General features: G+C 38.5%; 1 protein-coding gene and 1 long non-coding RNA gene across 5 annotated transcripts in view; one reads left to right on the forward strand and one right to left on the reverse strand.

Annotated features, from left to right (window-relative positions):
- Positions 1-16,642, reverse strand: part of myo16 (myosin XVI) — a 208,090-nt gene that overhangs the window by 73,763 nt on the left and 117,685 nt on the right. For all 4 annotated transcript variants that reach the window (XR_015852658.1, XM_088352519.1, XM_088352518.1 and 1 more), the window contains exons 20-22: positions 15,601-15,742; positions 11,177-11,249; positions 2,950-3,102 (exon numbers count right to left, since the gene is read on the reverse strand). Coding sequence is in view for 3 of the 4 variants with exons in the window: in XM_088352519.1 (XP_088208645.1) it covers positions 2,950-3,102; positions 11,177-11,249; positions 15,601-15,742 (368 nt within the window). In the remaining variant the exon portion in view is untranslated. The remainder of the gene's footprint in view (positions 1-2,949; positions 3,103-11,176; positions 11,250-15,600; positions 15,743-16,642) is intronic.
- On the forward strand, positions 15,461-15,920 carry LOC148353110 (uncharacterized). The gene is made up of 2 exons (XR_015852659.1): positions 15,461-15,521; positions 15,627-15,920. It is a non-coding gene; the product is annotated as an uncharacterized LOC148353110 (long non-coding RNA).

Consider the following 16,642-nt stretch of genomic DNA (forward strand, 5'->3'; position numbering starts at 1 on the left):
ATCTTGTGCAATGATTGTTCCTGCAGGCTCACCAATGCAACAATGGGCCTTTTAGGCAAGGTTCACGCTGCAGGGAAATCTGATTTTTTTGCACGGACTCGATCTGTATCCGATCTGTTAAAGGCCGTGTGAACGGAACATATCCACTTTTTTCATTTCTGGTCCCAAATCCGATACGTATCCGATCTGTTGGAATGCGACAGCTGTCTGAATGGTCAAGGCGCATTCATGTGACCTGCAAGTCATCATCATCATATGCGGCAGACGTCACTAGTCTGCCTTCAACTAGGCGGAAGAAAAACAGTAATAAACAACAACCACGACGATCAAAAACATGGAATGTCATTAAATCAAACATTCATGGAAGATAAATACTTGTTTATTTTGTAACTCACAGAGCAGCCAACATTGCATCGCAGAATGTCACCAGAGATTATTCTTAAGGTATCCTCTGATGGTTGGTAACAATATTCTTAATGAAATCTCACCTCAGGCAGTATTCAATGGGGGAATTTAATTTATTTTGTTAATAGTTTAACTTAATTGAATTAATATTGGGGGCGGGGACAAGACCCTGCTGTTTATATCCATTGCGTGTGACGTCATGTGTCCTCTTGTGCACATGCATGACAATTGTGCAGTGTTCACACGGGATGATGAATTTGCATACAAGTCATATTTAGTTGGAAAAGTTGAACAATCTCGTAAAAACTGCGAATTTCACCCCCAAAAAATCGGAATTGAGCATTAGGCTCTGCTGTGTGAACGTAGCCTTAGTTGCTTCTTTGATTAGTTTTCTCTCTGTTTTGGTCAAAGGTTTAAAAGGACAGCCGTGTCTTGGTGAGTTTGCAGTGGTTTTATGCTCTATCCAATTTTATATTATTGCTTGCACAGCACTACAAGAAATTTAGTAATTTTGAGAAATCCTCTTGTATCTCATTTTTGCTTTAAACTTTCCCACAGCTTTATCCCTGACCTGCCTGGTGTGTTCTTTGGCCTTCATAATGCTGTCTGTTCTGTGGCGTCGCCTTTCACAAACCTCTGAGCCAATCACAGAGCATGGGCATTTAAACTGAGACTGGTGCACTGCTTCTGTCATTGGCTAACATTTAGGTCGACATTGGATCCTTCAGACTACAGGGAACTTATGTAGTCAGTTGGCTGAGCTGAGAGGACAGGGTGCCAACATTTTTGCAACACCTACTTTCCAATTTTTTTGATTTAATTATAATATGAAATGTTAGAAATAATTTGGTATCAGTATACGATTGTGTCTCACAGGTTGTTGATTCTTAGAAAATGTTTTAAGTTTTTTAGCCTTAAGTTTAAAATGTGTTAACATGACAAAAAGTCCTTGGGGTGCCAATACTTTCGCTAGGCACAGTATTAATGGGTTTCGAAGGTACCTGTTCTGTTTATTATGACAGTGTTGTAGCAATCACCATTCCAAGGGGAGCCAATTGAACATGAATAACAAGTCCAATGGTGGTCTTTGATTTAGTTGGTCATTTCTATTCCATTCTCTTTATTCCTATATCTGAAAGAAGCAGGTTATCCTGCATGTTCCATATAAGACTTGTCAAATGTAATCTAATGGGTTTTATTACGATAATTAAAACATTTTAAATGGAATTGAATGCTCAAAGTTTACAAGCTAAACCCATTGATGTAGTACACATTGTACATATTTGCCCATATTCTTCATTTATCAGGGATGTCTTTTTTAATAAACTTCTAATAATTTAAAACATATGTCCAAAGTTGAAATCAATCAGAATTGTACCACACAGTTATTTATACATGTACGTACATGTAAAGCGTGTCATACTATTTTTTTTAAAAGGACCATGTGGAATATTTGACAACTAGATGTTGCTTTATTGTGCAGTTCAACTAAAATGAGTGCTACAGAGCACAAGGAAGAATATAAACTACAAAGAGTGACCAAATCGGAGTATGTTTGCCCTGCATTTCACAAGATTTTGGTTTTTAGGGTAACCTGTAGCTGCAAGACGGTAGACAATCGCGTCAGCTCCCGTTACATTATATTAAATAAAATGAATACAAATGTCTCAACCTACAAGTATGACAATAGTTCATGCATTTTTGTTAATTATTCACATCACGATATTTTAATGAATTTGTTTTGTTTAACCACAAGGATGTGCTGAATAATACACAATCTCCATTTAACATAAATTTGGACAAGATTAATTTCAAATTAAATGTGTTTAGTTTATTAATTTGATAACACAGTTACTATTTACTACGTTTCTATTAGCAGTATTGACTAAATGTATCAAAGGAGTCCAAAATGCTAAGTCATTCTTCTTTTGCAGGTAATCCTGGGTGACCTTTCTTTTGAGATGGGAAATTGAGACAAAAAGTTATTTTGATATTTGACAAAACGATTGGTAATATTAACAAAGCTAAAATATTTTATGGGGGTTATTTTAAGTTAAGAATAGATATAGAAACACAAACATATTTATTTACTTTCTTGGTTGAGAGCATCTTTTTTTTAATATTGAACACATGCAAATGATGCCAGTTCTGTTTTTTTTGGACTATTATTTGGCACTGTTATTCACTGTTTTGAAAATTACATAATTGTCGCTATCGACCAATCATGTTGTGGTGGTTTGATACCCACATACATCCCTTAGAGTGTTTTTTGTATCCATGATCATTCAATAAATAGAGACGACCCAGGGGAGGGCCTTCAAACGGGTAGGAATTCCTTATCTGAAAGCTTCTCTCTGTCTTACTTGCAAGTTCAAATCCATGTATGTCTTCTCTCTTTAATTGAAGTGTCTACTAAAGTTTAAACGTATCAGTATTCTATAAATTTTAACATCTCTTTCCATTGCATTTATCGTATTATTGGAAAAAAAGGAGTTGATGCTAGTCCCTAAGTGACCGAGCTCACAGTTCCCGAACTGGCGGCACCTGAAGAAAGAAGTCCAGAGCAGAAGGGTGGTTGCTGGGGGACGGCGTGGTCTCTGTGGGGATGCCTTCCTGCAGACACTCAGCCTGCTCCTGCCGGAACAACACCTCGGAGACGTGGCGCCTCAGTCGCTCATTGGTCATGTTGACGCACAGCTGGAATGTACACAACACATACCCAAATGTAATCCCAAATCTTTAGACATGTAAAATGTGAGAAAATAAAACGGGTTTTGGGGAAAAAATTCTATACCGTAATTTTCGGACTATAAACCGCGACTTTTTTCCCAAGCTTTCAACACTGCGGCTTATTCCCATATTGGGAATAATTTTACGAGTCTGTTTATTTGTAAATAAAAATATCGCCAAACAAACAGATTGAAAGAAGAAATCCACAGTGAAGCAGAAGAGTTTATGGCAGGTTCCTATTTATCTGTCGGCTTTACCATGTGATTTGGAGCAGATATTATAATATAATATAAATATGTTAGGCTAGACGGCTAAATTATACACGGTGGGCAGCCAACAAGCGCCAACCGGAAGCAAACAAAACCGGAAAGCCCTCGCCAGCCCTGACACCAAGAGGGAGCTAGCCAGACAAAGTTAAACCAACCTCAACACACGCCTACCTCCAAGTAGAAAGGAATGGTAAGTAATCTCTGTTTACTACAATGGAGGTCCGTTTTGGAGGTCGCCTCACAAGATCTACAGCTAACAAGCCAGATAGGTCAACTTTAAGACTACATTTCTCGACTTCCTCGGTACCTGGAATATTTTGCAAAATATTCAAAAACAAACACTGTTGGAAAGACAGGAGCCCCCCAACGAGATAGAATTGACACAACTACACAGACCCTGAAAGGATTGGAAGTAGAAGAGTACTTGACATCTATAGACATTATTCTCTACATGGTGCACACAAATAGTACTAAGAGGTACACTAGTCTTCTCGGCAGAGAAAGAAAGGAAACAAAAGCCTTTGCTGTTTGTGTTCAGAGCTCGTGGGGAAGTCACAAGTGTAAAGAAAATATATATATAAGTCATGTGCGTGGATTCTAGGAAAACACATAAATATGAATGATGGGTATCTCACTGTAATAAGAAGATTATTGTGCAGGAATTAATACAAACAATAAATTCACCCCTCATTGGCAGAATGTTTTAATAATTTAAACAATTATTTTTCTTACTTTATCATATTTGTAATTCATATGCCAGACTATAAGGCACACAATCCGCAATTTTAATCCGCATTATAATTTGAATTGGAAATGGACAACTACAGTGATATGTTAATGGACATGTCAACAGTTTATGAATGAATTGATTTATTTTAATGGTGTAATGTTAGTCCATGTTAAATTAGATGTGTTTGTTTTAAAGTATGTTTTAATTTCATCTAATTTGTGTGAAACCCTAGCTCTTAAAATCCATTCATTCGTCCATTATCTGCACCGCTTATCCTCAGTAGGGATGCGGGGGTGCCGGAGCCCATCCCAGCTATCCTCGGGCAGTGAGCAGGGGAACTGGTTGCCAGCCAGTCGCAGGGCACACAGAGACAGACACCTCACTCGCTCGCTCATTCACACCTAGGGACAATTTGGACCGGCCAATTAACCCGATGAACCCCACGCAAGCACCAGGAAAACATGCTAACTCATTCCATCTTATGACCTCAGAACTGTGCTGCCGTGCTGCCCAGCTCTTAACATAGTTTTAATTAAATTAAATTTATAATCCAGTGTGATTTGAATTTGAAAAATCTTCCACAAAACGTTATTTTTTTTAAATTGTTTTCGGTAGTTGCCTAATAGTGTGGGAAATATGGTATTAGACAAAGTAAGATGAACAATTCAAAACAAGCTGATATCACACTAAGCTGATATTTGTTGTCTTTTTGTTTAAAAAAATGTAAAAATTAGACATTTTTTGTTAAATACGTTTTTTTTTTAAAATTCATTTAAACGGGCAAATTATTCCATGAAATAAGCAAAATGATCTACTAATGCAGCACTCAATTATAGATACGTGATGCTTTTATAATTAAAAGATAAAAACAGAAAGTAAGAACATGGGGTGTGTGTGTGGGTTGGTGCAACATAGTGATCGTTATACTATCGGACATTATAGCAAAGATACTGCAAATGGATCTAATTTTCTTTGAGGTGATGAAAAATACAACTCATTAATTTTCATATTATTTTTAGATATTGAGGTAATACATTTACAAGAACAACATATAAAGATTATTACCCCAATCATAGGAAATGTTGCTCATTTTACTATATATGTTTATTAAAATATGAAAAACAATACTTCAAAGTTTTTTATAAGCTGAAATGTAGGCTATTTACCTGTTACTGACTGAAAACCTAAGAAATATAAATGACAATATGAACTAATAAGTAAAGCAATATTTTCTTGTGGTTCTGTCAGTAATCTAATTTTCAACAGGCACTATCAGTAGGCCATAGTTTAGGTAAAAATAGGCTAAATTTACTTTGAGGGAAAAAAACAATAGACATTTTCTATATTGCATTTAACTGAAATATTTTATAATACAATGGATTGGAATATAATAAACATAAGAAATATATTACCCCAAAACAACACTTTCTTCAATATACAGTTATACAAATAAAGAATGATTCTTTTTTTTTTTTTTGATGCAATAACGAATCAAGATCACCTCAGGGGCCATAGGAAACCTCCTCGAGGCCCGGATGTGGCCCCTGCTCCCTGACTTTGACGTAGGTGACCTACATTTTCTTAAGTAAGTCACGCTTCACGGTTCACAGATCCCTTAAACGCTGGGCTGTCGGGTCAGGACTGAGGAACGGCAGGTTTCACTACTGGTCACGGTTTCTGGCTTGGTTTTGGGTCATGGCATAGGTGGCACCAGTCCATGCCTTGATGTTCTCGGCCCAGTTACCTTTGTGTCTTACTTTTTCTCCCCTTCCTCTTTGACTGTGCCCTGGAGAATGATCTTGGACAGTCCTAATGATCTTGTGACGTGACCATACCACTGCAGTTTTCATCAGTGCGCAGTTCACAACACTTCTCCGTAGGGTCCAATGTTCCCATTTGATTGTGCTGCACTCTGTTTCGTTTGACAAGGGCTATGTGGCTGATTGTTAAAAGTTTCCTGAAGCATTACATCTCCATGGCCTGGAATTTTCTTTCTAACTTTGCTGTCAGAGTGAATGACTCGCAAGCGTTGAGGAAGACAGAAATAACCAGGGCTTGCACAAGTCTGGATTTATTTCACTGCTCTGTTCTTGACCTTCCAGATGGGTTTAAGTCAAATGTGGCTGTGGTTTGAGGTATCCTGGCCACCATCTCTGGTAACAACCCCTCTTCTGATATGGGAGGTCCAGGTTATTTAAATTTGGTGACAGGTTGAAGCCTCTGTGGTTGGTGATGTTTGTGGTGATATCTTGATACTTGTTGGTGTTTACCTTTGTCTTTTCTGTGCTAATTCCATAAGAGACTCATGCTTTGTCCAGGAGAATGACCAAATCTCCAAGATCCTCTTCTTCTCCTGCCAGTCTAGCAATGTCATCAGGAAAACGTAGGGTCGTGACGTTGTGTCCCCCAATGCAGACTGTACCTTCATGTCTGTCCAGGGCGGTCATGATCCTCTACAGAAGAATGTTGAATGAAGTTGGAGAGATTTCAGCCTCGTCTCTGAAACCACGCCGTAATGGTACCATTGATCGGAACTGCACCGTTGGCATTGGCATACAGCTGTTCAATGGTCTGAACTAGATTCTGACCCATGTTGTACTTCCGCATGGAGGTATAAAGCGGCTTGCAATACTCTGTCAAACGCCTTCTTAATATCCATAGATATGTGTTACAGATTTCTCAGGTGTTGTTGAAACTTCTCTAACACTAAGTAAAATTTTAATTTTTTAAAAAAAAAGGTCTTTCAATATATACTGATGACCTGATGAAACATTGATTACAGTATACATTGATAAAGGTAAAAAACCTATATTGGATGCATCGCCATTATTCACACTTCAGGGCTACAGCTAAAATGTTTCACAAATGCACATATTAAACTTGACCTAGAAAAAAAAAATATGTGTATGTATATATATATATATATATATATATATATATATATATATATATATATATATATATATATATATATATATATATATATATATATATATATTCATGGACAACATATTTGTTGTTGACCTGAGAATAATCATTTGATCAACTTCCAAATTCCAGCAATTTTTATCTCACCGAGCTCACATCCACAAAGTGACAGCTGCTTGAAAACAAACAGAACGCTTGTCTACTGTACATCCCGTCCACGCCGATGATGGCAAATCATATGACTCAACGGAGCAGAAACGGATGTCAACAACAAACACAGCCCTACGGATAACAACTGTGCATTTATGGCAAGAGTGCACTCAGGGACACAGGTGAGCGCTTCTGTTTTCCTTCATGTTTACCTGTTCTATTCTGGGATAGAATCCCAGCATGGGCTTGATTGAGTTAGCTCATTAGCAAAGTGCTGAGCAGGTACAACGCACGCACACATCTTTAATTAACAAGCATTAATGACCCGGATCACGATGTGACAGAGCCAATGGCGGTTAGTGCGTGTGTGTACAAACAGTGACTGGATTTATACGTCTACAAGAAAAAGATTAGTTTTCTTATCCACTGGTTCGCAACTGGTTTGACTTCAGGACCCACCATTTCACCCTAATGACAAGCTGTAACCAAAATCCAAAAATCAAATCAAATGTATCTAATGAAATTGCTTATATCAGAGATAGTAGAATATTTCCAAGTATCGTATATACCTCCATATAAGCCTACATTGCATACAAGCATCCCCTTACCAGAAACGGGAGGGATAAATATTTTTTCTTGTTGTACGCTAAATATTTTTATACAGCACGTTGATTGGCAATTAATAGGCTTAAACTACTTTACAAATACATTTCATTTAATAATACACTGGTAAAAAGCTAAAATTATAACATGTTTAAACCATTTACTAGACCTTCAAGCAGTGCTTTGATGGCAGACTTGTACACCACTTTTGTATTTCACAATATATTTCCTTATTCGACCTCTTCGTTGTCGTCACTGTTTTTCCAATTTTCCTTCCCCTTATGACTAATTTTCTTGGGACCCATTATTTTGGGCAGAAAAAAAAAGAAATTAAACCAACAAAGTCACAATAAAAGGAGATGTGGTCTCTCTCAAAGGTGCTGATTGACTGACGAGTTACAAGAGATCAAGCAGGGCATTATCGCCATCTGCTGATAAAGAGTGTAATTGACCCTCAATTTTTTTTCTTCTTCTTATTAACATTATGTTGCCACAGTAAAGGCCCGGGACCTATTGAAAACAGGTCCGCAACCTACTTTTGGGTCCTGACAAACCACTTTGTTCTAATCTGTCAATTGAACAACCAGAGAGAGACACATATTTTATTGATTAATTAATTGGTGGTTGATATTGATGATTTTTTTGTACTGTGCCTAAATAAAAAGCCGCGACCGAACAATATGGTTAAAAGTTACATGTTAAAATTTTAGAACTGAGTCTCTGCAGCTGTGGAGTGAGGCAAGAAATTATTTTACCTATCCGGCATATCCAGATTACTGAGCGTACGTTTACATATGGTCATAATCTACATAAATCTGCCCTTTATGGAAGAGTGGCCAGAAGACCTTTCTGAAAGAATACCGTAATGAGGCATGTTTGGTGTTTGCAATAAGTCATATGGGAGTCACAAATAACACGTGGAAGAATGTGTTCCGGTCAAAATTGATTTTTTTGGGCTTAATGAAAAGTGTTGCATTTGGTTTAACAATAACACTGCACATCACCCTAAAAACACCGTCCCCACTGTCAAACATGGTGGTGGCAGCATCACGCTCTGGTTGCTTTTTTTCAGCGGGGACTGTGAGCATCTTTAAAGTTGATGGGTGGATGGATAGAGCCAAATACAAAATGATTTAAGCAGAAAATCTGTTGGAGTCTGCAAGAGACCTGTTAATGGGCACAGGTTCACCTTTTAACAGGGCAGCGACCATAAACATAAAGCAACATATCCGATGGAAGGGTTTAAAACTAGCCATACAAAGGTGTTAAAATGGCCAAGCCAAAGTCCCAATTTAATAGTGCATTTGTGGAAAGATCTGGAAAAACGATCATCATGAAACTTTAACAATCTTGAGCTCTATGCAAAGAGGAATGGGCGGATATTTCTGTTATAAGATGCGCAAAACTTAAAGAATCATTTCCAAAAAGACGTGTGGCCGTGATTGCAGCAAAATGTGGTAGTAAAATGTTTTAACACAAAGGAGGGCGTTTTTTTTTTTTTGTTTGTTTTTTATCACGTCTAATCATCATTTGTTAACCCAATAGAAAATGTTGGAGGCATTTAGTTTATTTTCACAATTTTGAGTTTGAGTTTTTTATCTGTAACTTTGAGGCCTAAAATGTTGTAACATGTCAAAAAAAATATTGGGAGGTCGATACTTTTCTCAAAGTACTGTACATACTAATTATTTTCATAATCAGCAATTTTGAAAAAGAAAATCCAAACTTTGTGAAGTTAAACAAGAACTTACTTTAACACTTAATGAACATATTCAGTTGATAAAGTTTAAATTTTATATTTACATGAAGACGGGTGAGGCACAGTTGAGCTCATTGATAAAGCGATAGTATCCTCTAGTGTTAGTTAACAATACTTACATTCATATCACGCCACACGGAGAGCAGTCAATGGGGGGAAAGCAAGGTTTTAAATTTAATTAATATTTGGGGGGGACAACGCTTTGCCTTTAACATCCATGAGTACTTCTGCAAACATGAGAATTAAGCTCAGCAGTGTGATCCTAGCCTTTGCCTTATCTTGATCATAAACTTTTACAAATGGCTTTGGGTGTGTGATTCGGGCACACACTCGAAAACTTGTGCACAAACGCACAACCACAGAGGCACACACACCAACACACATTAACTGAGGCAATTGATGTTGCCGGTTCACTTAAGGACGAGTGAAAGTTAAGCCAAGTCAACCGCGAACTTCACATGATTCGTTTCAATTAGAGACTAGAAACGTCCCCAAGGCAGATGATGATTGTCATGCTTCTTCGCAAATGATTAAACTGCATTCCACAGATGACGCCCAATCGTGTCAGCAAGTTCATATTTTATGGGACGCTTGATTTGACTAACGTGTCGAACGACAGTTACGTTAAAAATTATGTGTGATATAATGCAGTGCAGTGTCATTTGATATATAACTTTCTTATTCATGTTTTTCCAGGGGCCGGCTCCCATACACACACACGAGACTGTGTACTGTAAGTGATGGATGACAGTTCTACCCAACGCATGTGTCGCCACATCTGTCGTTGGGAGTCATTAGGTGACCGAACCCCCAAATTCCAACCCCTAAAGCCGAAAACCAAGCAGGGAGGCATACATATACATATATATATATATATATACCGGTATATAAAACATAATAAAAAAAAAATATATCAATTTAATAAAAATAAATAAGAAAATCATAATACATACCCCAATTTATATAGTAAATGATTATATGATCAAACAATAATAATATACGAGAAATTATGTTAAAAATGTCAAAGCAATATACTAATAATAAAATCAAACAAAATATTTAAAAAAATCAAATATTGTCAAGGGTCTGAAACACCTCTTTTGACCACAGGGCCCCAATCATTGCTACACACCTGTGCCCAATTATCTTGCAAACTTTAAAACGGACATTTTGATCTGCACATGTTTGTTGGGTCATTGCAATTTTTTAGTTCTTCTGCCATCGTCATCCTGGTTGTCATTTTCACTTTCATGTCAGATTTGTTTTGTTTCTGGTTTCTTCAACTTTGCTGGGTGTATTTTCCAGTTCCAGTTACGTCTTTGTTTCTTGTTTGGGCTGTTCCTTGTTTTTGTGAAGAAATGTTTTTTTTTGTTACTTGGTACCTTCTTTTGTTTTTAAATGCAATCCCTTGTTTTGAGCACCTCTGCCTGCAGTTCCTGCCTCCCCCACGTAGGTCCATCGTCTACCATTCAAAACGTAACAATACTAGATTAATTTGAAAATAATAATAATGAGATCATAATTGAATTGATAGCTAGACTTACTGAAAATTATCGATATTTTCAAAAGTTGTGTAAGAAAATGAGTTGCTTTTTTCCTGACCTGCTCATATCCATTCTTCTGAAATTCTTCAAAACCAAAGACGTCCAGGATTGCAATTTCTAAGGCAGGGTCACTGGAAGATAGACAAAAATAGATAAGCATATCAGACATACTTTCAGAAAACGTTGTGCACCCCAGGCACAGTTACGAGTTGTACAAGTACTGCATTCTTTTACCCTGTTTGTAAACAAGCCAATAACATTCCACCAAATACTGATTGTGTAAGGTAATACAGTACAACAAAAACCACGGTTGCACGCATTTGCTTGAGTGTGTGTCTACACATGGTATGACAAACATTCCCTTAAACCTTGGAAGCGTCCCCAAGCATGTTGTTCTGCATTTTCCATTCCACTCTTGAGAGTACATACCATTCCTTGCAATGCATGCAATTCAAAGTATTTGATGCTACGCTACCAGTTTACTCGCTACATCAACAGTGTTGGGAGTAACACGTTACAAAGGACCACATGTACTTTTCTTTGTAAGGAGTATTGTAACGTGTTAGTACAATTTTGTAATTCTACTGTTGTTGTGGCTATTTTTAAACTGTTGTGGAGGTGGGGGTTCAGGAGGGATAAATATGAGTATATACAGTAATTTTTAACGAGACAGTTTCAAAATAATCCTCTACATTTGGGTGTCAGTAATCTGGGTACCACAATTACTTAAAATGAAGTACCGTATTTTCCGCACTATAAGGCGCACCTAAAAGCCTTTAATTTTTTTCAAAAGCTGATCATGCGCCTTATAATACAGTGCGCCTTATTTATGGATCAATATTAAGTTGCAAAGTCTTGCAACTAATCCAATCAGCCGCCGACTAGATTTTCCCCGAACGCGAGTAGTCCGCGATGTATGCTGGAATTTATATACCGGCGTTTCATTGGCTAACCAATGTGTCAATCATCATTTGAATCGATCACTATTGGCTAAAGTTATTCGGAGGTAAAGGGGGCGGATCCTTTTTATCATTTACAGGCTGGCATAGGCTAACGGGGCAAAACGAAGCCTGCAATTGGCCGAAAAAGATGAATGTGAATAGCAAGTCTGGTTGTCTACGGCATAGAGGAAACATACTATTCTGTATTTGTAAATATTTTACTCTCCTGGATTTACTACACTCACGGATATAAGAGGACCATGGTTGCACATTATTATTGAACACAACTTCGGTGAGCTACTCCGGCTATATATTTTCCCTGTATCTTGTTTCAGACTGAACTTGATGTTTCTGTGATAAGCGGTGCAGATAATGGATGGAATGGAGTGTCTATTTTTAAATTAAACTCAATTCCAAGTATTTATTGTCATATGCACAATAAAGTTGCGAGCGAAAAAGAAAATAGAAACTAAGGAATGGTTGGCATTTCTTGAATCCCAAAACTTTAACCTTCCGAATGATATTTGGAACGATGCATTTGAGTGACATCGTACGGACACCGCATCCGCACGTGTCTACGACACGTATTTGCTTCTTTGCAAGCTTTGGGAATGTTAAGGGGGTAATAAGTTGGACTGAACTATCTGACTGTTTTGTCGACGTTCCCATTGTAGCGCCTTATAATCCGGTGCGTCTTATGTATGTCAAATATAGGACCAAAAACTATTTTTTCGGGGTGCGCCCTATAACCCGGTGCGCCTTATAGTGCGGAAAATACGGTAACTCAGTCAAGATAAATACCTGTAATTTAAACCAGTCCCTCATATTTTTCAGAGCATGTTACAAATAGAAAAGTATGTCATTTTTATCAAAGGTTTTGATTTTGGAAAATAAATGCAAAACAAAGGCTCTCTCCTGCCACTAATGGGCAGTGTTGAGTTTTTATAGTGTGGATTCAGGTGTAAAACTGCACTCAACAGTTAAAATAAACCAGTTAACACATTCAATGCCAAAAACGAAACTCGTTTTTCCCTATTGTTTTTAAATAAATGTGTTGTGTTTAGAAATGATCCCTTGTCATCCGTAAATATAATATATGAGGTGGGTTAACTAACGTAGGCTGATAAAGCATATTACTAAAAGCTCAGAGCTAAAAATTTGGAGTTGACATTCTTTTACTCACCCGGCTCGCCCCATAACAGAAAGTCTGGATTTGACCCCTAAGTTTGACATCTTTGAAGTAGAGGTGAGATCTCAAACCTGAGCTTAGCCTGGCCCGAAATTTGGGTGGGGGCCTAAAATGTCAGTCATTATGTTCGTGTTTTTGCCGGGCCTTTCTCCCTGCTGCCCTTTCTATTTCATTATTTGCTCATCACTGTTCTCTGTTTCTTTTTTTGTGTGTGTCACGCGATGGATTCAGTTCCCCTCTTGCACTTGGCACTAGGCGGCACACTCAACGGCACGCTCAGCGAGGCATTTGCCGGTTGCGGTCGGCACTATGTGAGAAGGGTACTAAATCCATTGTGCGGATCCTCCACCAGGCAAAAGAAAAAAAAATATTAAAGTCAATAAATATTTTAAAGTCAGCGAGAGAGAAACTCGACCCTAAAAAAATAATTGTGAAAAATTGGGATTTTTACGGTCTCAGTTACTCAAATGAAACCAATTAGTTTGGCTCTGGCTGGATTTTCTACTTTAGGCCCGATTGAAAGTAACTAGTAACTGGAACTCTAAACTGTTTTTCAGTAGTGCGCTCAGAACTGAAAGTCAATTTGGGCCTTCAGGCACTGTCCGCCGCAGCGAGTGTGCGCATTGTCTTTGTAGGCTCCTCAACCTTCACGCGTCGACAGGAAGTGACTGTTGCGGGACCCCACGTTTTGAAGAAATAGCTAGCGCGGGACCCCAAGCTTTAGACTTCTTTTTGGGGAAATGAAAGCGCCCGGCCGGGAAGCGCTAATGACAGGCGCCTGAAAAATGCTGGGCGGGGCTTTAACTGACACGCTCCATTTTGTGAGGGAACAACTTTGCAACGGCTTCGACCTCAGTGTTAATGCCAGGCATGTCGTCCAGTCACCGCAGTTAGACAACCGGAGGAAATGGATAAATGATACGCGCCAGTTCAATTTTGACTTTTGCGCTTGAGTAAATCTTACAAGCTGATTTTATGACAACAGCTTGTGAGCGCGCACTCCTGCGATGCTGAAAGGGATCATTAGGGGGCCCCTGTCCCGTGACCACAAAGTCGGCTTTTCATTACAGGCACAGAATAAGTGTGCTGTTTTTATGCTCTAACAAACCATTATACTGCGTTGCAAACATATATTTTTGTAGCATCTCTCCCCCCAAAAAATGCTGGCTGCTGAGAACCTGAAAAAGGAAGCTTAACCTCTAGGACAGGGGTGGTGAATTATGGCCCGTGGGCCAAATGCGGCCTGCTAGGCTTTTTGAGCCAGCTTATCAGCCTTAATAAGGATAATATACAGGTTCATTGCTTTGCAGATTTTCTTTATGTATTGTGTTCTGCATTCTGATTGGCTAAAAAGAGGATGATGCTTTCAATCGCCAACAAATTTGTACCTCTCCACCCGCTAAACCTGCTCAGGACCCAAATATGGGTCTTTGGCGCTTTTTCAAAAATGTTTGATTTCTGTAGGACAGAACCAGAAAGTAAATGCAGTTATCCATAACAGCCACATCCTGGCGGTAAAGTATCAGGTAAAGTGAAATGGATTGGGTCCTTGATTAATTAAACAGCAAAAATATTTTTAATGATAACATTTGTATTTTTTTTTATAAAGTAGTCATGTTATTTGTTAAACAACTACCTGAGCCTGTTAATTAGGTTTATTCTTGAATAATAAATAAAATATATAGATAAATATATCGATATATAAATAAACAAAGTTTCCTACTTCACGGACTTTCACATTTTGCATGGGTCACCCTGCCCCCCATCAACCACAATAACTGACAGATGATACACCTCGCAACCTTGGCCTACAGCTCCCATATTAATGATTGGATTTCCCTTACTAAGCAATGAACCTTGCAAAAACAACATGGCACCTGTTTACTCACAGCAAGGCAGAGTATGTAGAATATCGCAACAATATTAGTAATCTACATTGAGGTTGTTTGTTACCAGTGCTGATCTACATTGAGCCAGAATGGACAGTACAAGATTGGTGTGTGGAGTTAGCATGTTCTCCCTGTGCCTGCGTAGGTTTCCTCAGGGCACTCCGATTTCCTCTCACATTCCAAAAAACATGCATGTTAGGTTAATAGGGCGGTCCAAATTGTTCCTAGGTGTGAATGAGCGAGTGACTTTTCTGTCTCTGTGTGCCCCGCGACTGGCTGGCAACCAATTCAGGGTGTCCCCTACCCGAAAATAGCTGGGATGGGCTCCAGGACCCCCGCAAGCCTCCTAAGGATAAGCAGTGCAGATAATGGATGGATGGACGTGTATGTATATATATATATATATATATATATATATATATATATATATATATATATATATATATATACACAACTTCCTTACCTGACATTATCATCATGTCCTTGCAGATACTCATTGATGCAGTTGACCAGATAGCTGAAGAGTCGCCCATAAATGACTTTGGCCAGTTGGTCCTGGTACTGCCGGGCCATCTCCACCGTGTGGCGTCGCGTGATGACATCACCTGCCATCGACCAAGCAATGTTTTCAGTGACGTTACTATTGACCATTTTCATTTGACATCACGCACATACCCAGAAATAGGAACGCCGCTCTAATAGTTGAGTTCCATAGACTCGGTTGAGGTTATCAAGGGTCGACACTAATTTAATGGGATGTTCAAGTAAAAGAGGAATGTGTAAGGTGTTGTATTTTAGTGACTTTACCATTTATTGCTAAGCACTTCATAAAATTAATCCAATATGGTGTGACAAACTTCCCAGCAGCTCATAGCTATGATTATTTAACAAAGAAGGCACATTTTTATGTATACAAAAAAGCACTGAAGGTTTATCTTTGGATTCTATCGACGCATGCATCATTATAACCGACAGGAGTTTGTTGACATCAGTTACCGACATTGATAAAACATCACTGACGAATTGTTGAGACCACCAGGTGCTCCGTGGATTGTTATTGGGTATGGTAATCAACCGAAGCAGCGTTGGGAGAGGAAATAAAAGCTACTGTTACATTACAACTCACAAACACAAGCAAAGGTAAGCCTGTCTCTCACCAACGTCGAAACCATTACCTATAAAATGATGATGACCTGGAGCTAAACCTCGTGGAAAACAAACTGCTGAATTATAATCATGGAGACCTGGCTCTACCCGAGGCTAGTGTGAAGATGGCCCGCCACTAGATATATTGCTTCTTGCACTGAAAGGATAAGCCCTCAAATTTCATGGTACTATTGTATGACAATAAATACAATTCATTTATACCGCTACCAGGTGAGTAGAGGCCAGAGCGAGAACCTCACTTGCAATGCCCCTTCTGTGATAGTGGACGCGCGCCATAAACCCTAAGTGAAATTATTGTGCCGTTTCTTGGAGGAAATTAGCTCCAAAGAAAGCCCCGA

This window comes from Urocampus carinirostris, chromosome 14 (assembly GCF_059441175.1).
Source record: "Urocampus carinirostris isolate Australia breed hairy pipefish chromosome 14, RoL_Ucar_1.0, whole genome shotgun sequence".
NCBI lineage: Eukaryota > Metazoa > Chordata > Actinopteri > Syngnathiformes > Syngnathidae > Urocampus > Urocampus carinirostris.